Source organism: Molothrus aeneus, chromosome 5 (assembly GCF_037042795.1).
Source record: "Molothrus aeneus isolate 106 chromosome 5, BPBGC_Maene_1.0, whole genome shotgun sequence".
NCBI lineage: Eukaryota > Metazoa > Chordata > Aves > Passeriformes > Icteridae > Molothrus > Molothrus aeneus.
In genome coordinates this window covers 48,723,145-48,730,063 of record NC_089650.1, presented here as the reverse complement: position 1 = coordinate 48,730,063, position 6,919 = coordinate 48,723,145, and the positions used below count along the sequence as shown (strand labels likewise).

The window sequence follows — 6,919 nt, the reverse complement described above, 5'->3', positions numbered from 1 at the left end:
AGCTCTTGAAAAGAGCTAGATATCCTCACAACTCAAAAGTACAATTCTATATCCAAAGAAAAACCAATCTTTTCCTTTGTTGAGTAAACTGGAAGGGCACAAATTTCTTCAAGTAAGTAGTCTGATGTCGAAAATGAGGGCTAGAAAAGATACAAACAATAGACATATACAATGGGCACTAGAGGAAAAGTTCTAGCTGGCACCTAAGATAGGATTCGTGCAAGAAATGAAAGAACTTATTGTACCACAGCATTGGTTCTCAGGCTGCAGCCTGCTCACTGTTGCGGCAAGGACACTGCTGCCCACCAAGGGGGAGGCTGCTTCCTACTGACACACTTCCACGTCCACATGGAATCTGCACAGGCTTTACTGACCAATTAAAATAAGACTTAACTGTCATCTCTGGCAACTTTTGTTGCTAAATCATGTCGTTCTGTTATTGAAACCTACAGCATACAAATTCAATATAAAGCAAATAAAACACCATAGGTTTGATCCTCTTTCTTCTAGACTGTTCCTCACCTGAAACAGATAATGCAAAATTTCTGAGAAAGGAAATACAGTGACTGAATCTGAAATGAACCCTAACTTAATAGATGATTCAGTTACCTCTGGGGGTACTTCTCAGGGCTGTGATTCCTCAACTTCAAAGGCTAAGAACACAGAGAGCAGAAGGGAATGAGTCTATTATCAGTAAAATAATTAATATGTTATTTGGCATCGATTCAGTAGCAGTGCAAACCCAATCCTCATCAATGGGGTGTCTGTTGAGAAAAATATGATTTACTCAAAAAAGAGAACTTGCGTCTTCACAGCTGCAAACCCACTTCCAATCTCAAAGACAGTTCCTCATTTTCAGTTACCACAAGCGGTTTTGCAGTGAGCAGAGCAGTGTTTTCTACAGGCCCAGCCAAAAAGGGTATTGAGGGAAAGGCAGCTTGCTTCACTTTTGTCCATTCCCAGGCTGCCCTCCTGCGTGGTCACAGTAATCATAAGCTCTCACTCCTGATCTCCCCCAGCCCTGTTCTTGTGGTCGCTGCAGCTTGCTGCAGCGAGGTTTGCACTTGTCCCAGACTGTACCACTTGTCACTGCAAATAACATGAGATGGAAGAGATGGCAGGAATTTTTTTTTCCCCATGGAAAGCCATATTCTCTGTTCCCCTTGCTTGTTCTTCCATGTAATCAACTCTCTCTTCATTTTATGGAAAACCAGAAAACTAAACTGTGACCTAAAACCAGGACTGTGACAAGATCAAGACCTGGGAAATGCTACCAACAAAATAATAAACCCTTGGATAACTTTTTTTTCACTTATATAGTTCAGTCATTAATAAAATCTTTAAGGTATGATTCATAGCACTAGAAAAATTAAAAAATTCCTTGAGAGAACTTTGCTTCAAATCGGATGTTTTATGCAGAAACAGCAGGTTTTTGCTGAAATGACTGCAAATATATATATCAAGGCAAAACATCTATTTTTCAGTGGATCCCAGGGACGTATCGACAGATATTGGTATTTCCCCATCCCCTCAGGACTCACTGTTTAGCCATTATATGAAAACAGAAACAGCTTTTGAATAATTAATGAAACACAGGGACTGAAAATAGACCTCTTTTCTTCCCTTTCCTGCCTTCCCTTATTAAAAGCAAACAAAATCTTAACAATAGAGCCTGAAGGTTAAAAGGCCCTTAAGAATATCTACCAGCCAGCTGGTCTGAAAAGAACAGTATGAAGCAAAATGCATCACCTGTAACACCCAGGCCCTATGGCAAGATCTACACAGGAACAAATATCAAAAGTTTTTAGAGAGAAAAAAAAAAGAAATCAAAGAATACAAGTGATTAGAAGATGAGGACAATACCAACATATACCCATTGAAGATGTACTATATTTGTTATTTACACCACCAGCAAGGGAGGCATGTAAATTTCCCCAAAATTGCTTCAGCTAGTCAATAATTGTTTCATTCATGAAATAAAAAAAAAGCCAAACAAACAAACCTCAAAAAAATAAAACCCACAAAAATACTGTCTTGTAAAGTGCTTCCAAGTGTTTTATCTTTTTACATACATTTGCAATGAAAGAAATGCTGCCAATATTTTATAGCTTAAGCGTTTCCCAGTAAAATACACACATGCTTACACAGAAAGTGTGTACTTTACAGAAAGTATGTAGCACTAAAGAACCTAGGATTGCTGAGAAGTACTTTAGAAACACTTGGTTCCTACTGGTTTTCCTTTACGGCAAGGCTCAAGTCACTTCCGAGAAACCTGCAGATTAAGGAGTCTTGTATATGCATCCATTTCAAACTATTTTTATGGTGTAAAAATCAGAATTTTCTTCCATATTCTCCCTTCCTTATACTTTGGGACACAGTTACAAGCTTTTAAGTACAGGCAAAAGGGCCTGTAAGCAGAGCAGAAGCGGCTGCCATCTTGTCCCCACCTGATCTTTTGGAAGATACTAAGTCAGTACAGCATCATATAAAGACTTGTGTTCCCAGTTTTTTTTTCTGTCTTCCCTGGTTTGTTTCCTCTTATACTTCAGTTCTTCTGTACAATGTACAGTACAGTTACAGTGGGGGACCTTCCCTCTTTCACCTAGCACCTTCCACACAGACAATTAATTTATCAGAGTATGAGAGACACTCTTCACCTAAAACCACAGAAAACTAGCAAAGTGCTCACTTTTTTCACCTTTGCACGTGAGAAACGTGAACATTTCTTTTGTGCAGCTGAAAGCTGAGTATAAGTAGCAGCGCTTTGGGTCTTGGGGTTTTGAAATGTCTTCAGCCTTCATCGTAGCTGGTTGCTGTCACACGGAGAGAAGCAGGGGGAAGAGAAATCTGGCTGACAAAGGCTGTTGATTGTATACGTGATTTCTCCTCAGCAGCTGGCTCCTGGAGAGCGCGAAATACCTACTATTCACCTCAGACTGTGGCAGGCAGCGTTTGGCCGTGGGTGGGTGACACCCCCGCCCGGCCTCCCCGCTGGCTGGCACAGCGACACGCCGGCTGGGCAAAAAGCTTCCTTTCTGCCACAAAACGAGAAAAGACTTTTGGGTTACAAACTACACCGGGCTCCCCTGACAGCTTCCAGCACACGCTGGTTCCCGCACCCCCGCGGGCGGCCCGGGTACCCCGCGCTCAGGCGATGTTGTCGGGGCCCCTTCACGCTCCGGGCGATTCCGAGCGCGGACCCGAGCTCCCCACGGCCTCAGCCCTCAGCACCGGGCGGCACTGCCCCTGACGGCGACCCGGCGGTTCCCACAGCTCCGGGACAGCGGCCGCGTCCCTACGGCGGCGACCGTTCCTCCTTTTCGTCATTTTCTTGTCTTTCTTCTTCTTCGTGCTCTGATCACCCCTGTTCTCCCCCTCTCGCCCCCGCGGGCCGCCCATGCCCGGCACCGCCCGGCCCGGCAGGTACCGAGGGGGCGGGCGCGGAAGGCGACGCCCTGCCCTCCCCTCCCCCCGCACAGCACATGGTCGCGGCGGCCGCGCGCTCGCCGGGCTCCCCCTTGGCTGCCGCGCGCCGTGGTCTCGCCCGCCCCCGCTGCCATGTTGAATCGCGCGGCTGCTGGGGCCGGGCCGGAGTTGGAAGTTTAGGGGCGGGAGCGATCAGGATCGGCCCCGGCGCGGAGCGGCTCCGGCTCGGCTGCACGGCTGCCCGGCACCCCCTTTCCTGACTGCCCCCCTCCCCGGCACCCTCCCCGCCACCCCTCTTTTCCTCCCTCCTTCCCCGGCCCCGCGAAGAGGCTCAGCGATGCGGCTGCTGTGAGGCCCCGGCGGCGGCGGAGGAGGAGGAAGGGGAGGAAGGGGCCGCGGGCGCCATCGGTCGCAGGGCGGCGAGGGTAGCGCCGGGCCGGCCCCGGCCATGAGCGGCGCCCCGCAGCAGCAGCCCCAGCGGCGGGTCACTAACGTGGGCTCGCTGCTGCTCACCCCGCAGGAGAACGAGAGCCTCTTCGGCTTCCTCGGCAAGAAATGCGTTGTAAGTCCTGACCGGGGGGGCGAGAGGACTGGGGCACCCCCAGCCGGCCCACCAGGGCGCGGCGGGTCGGGGCCCGGGGCAGGCGGGGGCGTGTGAGGACAGCCCGGCCGGGCGCTTGGAAGTTGAGCCTGCGGAAGTTTCATCCTGCTCCGCTGCCCCGTCCTGGCGTCGGGCGGGGGGCGGCCCTCGCAGGCCTCGCTGTCCGCCCGGCTCGCCCGCAGCGCAGGGCGGGGAGCGATGAACGGCGGCGGCAGCGGCCCCTTGGCCGGCCCGGTCCGGCGGGGCTGCCGGCCCTGAGCGCCGGGCCCGGCCTCGCTCGCTTCGAAACCGGGCGCGCCGGGCGGCTCCGAGACCGACTCGGGCACCGGTGTGGGCGCCGTCCTTCCGCGCCTCGCTGTCCATCGGCATATGGAGCTCCCGGGGGCCGGCCGGGCTCCCGCTGCCCTGCCGCCGACCCGTGCGCTGCAGGGGAAGCCGGCCGTAAAGCAGCAGCCGCGGGGCTCCGGGGCCGTACAAGTTCCATGGCTCGACGAGGCTGGGACGGACCCCAGGTGCACCGGCGGTACAACAAAGCAGTGTTGGACGAAGTTGTAGGAAGGCTCGTATCAGTGCTAGGCCTGCCTTGGGTTCAGCCTGTACTTTTCTTAGCGTAAACAAGTTCGTGTACTCAAATACTGCATATTTTCCTATTTCTATATCAGTAAGTTCGGTTTCAGAATACCTTCTTGCATGTAACATAAAACTGTACTAAAACTACTTATCTATATTAAAGAACTATTCGAAAGCTTCAGAAGATGAACACTTTCACTGGAAAAGAAGCTGTTTTTTTAAAAATAGTGATTTTCAAAACAATGACTATTCTGGTGCACTGTGTCTCGTACCTAAAATACTGTTAGGCACTTGCTGTATAGCTATGGAGAGTGTTTCATGAACTTAAAACTGTGACTTAAAGCAGGATATATTGATTCCACATAACTCTCTGGACTTTGAAATGGTATGGTTGATCAAACTGCTGTGAGGAAAACATAAGATGCACCAAGGGAACAGGAAGTAGAGTATATTTACTTTGCGGTGGGTTAGATAAGATGCTTTCACAGTAACTAAGTTGTGTGTCAGAAGGTATGACCCTAAAGTATATGTTTTGAAAAGTATAGAATTATAGAAATGCCTCAGTTAGTTTCAGGCAACGTTTCATATCTTCTATTTCTTTGCTAAGAAAGAAGAAAAAAAACAGTTTTTCTTTAAATATAAAAAAATAGTGCATGAATTTGTGTGTAAATTGATTTTCAGTCTGCTTTTCTGTAACTTGATTGTTTTTCTTGTCAGGTGAACCCACTTTTAATTTCTGTTATACTCAGCTGTAAAACTCACCTAGTTAAGCTCCCAAATTTTCTGCATAAGTAGTATGTTGAAAGCAGACTGGAGGTAAAGATGTTAACAGGATCTGGGTGTCATGGGATTTACGGCTTGCTTGAAAGTAGACATTCTTCTGATTTACACTGAATATTGGATGACTTTCTAATTGAGGTTCTTAAATTGTGATCTGTTGTTTCCTCTTTTCCCATCCCTTTGTGCTCTCTAAGTTAATCATAGGCTTATTTTCTTCTCAGTCTTGAGGACTTAAGCACTGAAGATCTAGAGGTATTTAACCAGGCTTTTTTGGCTTACTGTGTGGCATGTGCCAGAAATTCAGAAACAAGTGAACAGATCGAATATTCTGCCCCTTGGAGGGCACTGTCTTAAGCAGGGAAGTGGAATGGGTACCTGGAGATGGTAACAGCCTCAACTGTCTAACTTGAAACCACAGTATCTGTTGGGGTGCAGTAGGACTCTTGGTGCTCATGACCTTCTAGCTTGACTCAACATGCTATGCTGATAAATGCCTTTTTGATAATGATATTTGATCTCATAATATCCATGTTTGAATTACTCATTAGTGAAGTTTCTGACTCTAAGTGCTGCTTTTTAAGAAAGGAAAATGTTGTGAGTTCTGTAGGATGCTAAATGCTTGCTCTTGCAATCACCTGGAATATCTGGGCTGCCTTGCTGGTGCAGGTGGTGTTTCTGTCACTGGGGCATAGAGAGGCTGTTGGATGTATCAGCCACATTGAGATAATTTTAGGTTTTGTTTGGCTAAATCTCGTGTTTATATCACTACTGCAGCGAACACCGGAGGAAGGTTCAGACATTAAACCATGCTCCTAAGATACTCTCTGTAGTAATAATTTATAGAGTTCTTAATGGACTCCATAGTGCTGCTATCAGACCTGAAGGGCTTAGTTAAGAAAGCATGTGGTGCTCTGAACCTGATTTATTTCAGTCTTTTCTTTGTTTCTGACTGGTAACAAGGCAGCTATTTTGAAGTAACATTGAGGATTCAATTATCTGATTTTTGTTCTATGGGAAAGCAAAGGAATATATCAAGTAGCATATAACTTTGAGTACTCACAGTCTGTGAACTTGGAAATGGACACAGTTCTAATGGCCTCTTAAGTAATGATCCCTGATAGAAAAATTTCCTGTGAGAGGGGGAAATGCTGAAGAGCCATCACTTTGTGTGTTGCTGAGGTTGATACCATTCTGCACACTACTACTGATACTTTGAGAAACTCAGTAATAGGCAAGTGTACACACAGAGGGTAATTGGTTTTCTTCTCTACTCTTTTTTTCCCCTCTACTTGCTGAGCTGTAAAATGTTTATCTGAATCTACAAGCAATTAAAATACCTTTGCCCATGACAGATCAGGCATTCAAAATCAAGCCACTGGCTAATAGTCAAAGCTGTAGCTATAGTTAATTTGGCTGAAATATGAATCCAGATGTAGAACTATTTGCAGAATATATCCAGCATAAAGCCCTTTAGGATTTCCATTGTTTAGGCATGTAACTAATTTTCATTCAGGTTTGTGACCTTTGTTATCTAGGTCAGGT

General features: G+C 47.0%; 1 protein-coding gene across 1 annotated transcript in view; it reads left to right on the top strand.

Moving 5' to 3' along the window:
- Window positions 1-3,615: 3,615 nt before the first annotated feature.
- The window catches only part of WASL (WASP like actin nucleation promoting factor), a 53,360-nt gene continuing 50,056 nt past the window's right edge, over window positions 3,616-6,919 (top strand). Inside the window, exon 1 of the mRNA XM_066550649.1 lies at window positions 3,616-3,988. Coding sequence (XP_066406746.1) covers window positions 3,875-3,988 — 114 coding nt within the window. The 5' untranslated portion in view covers window positions 3,616-3,874. The remainder of the gene's footprint in view (window positions 3,989-6,919) is intronic.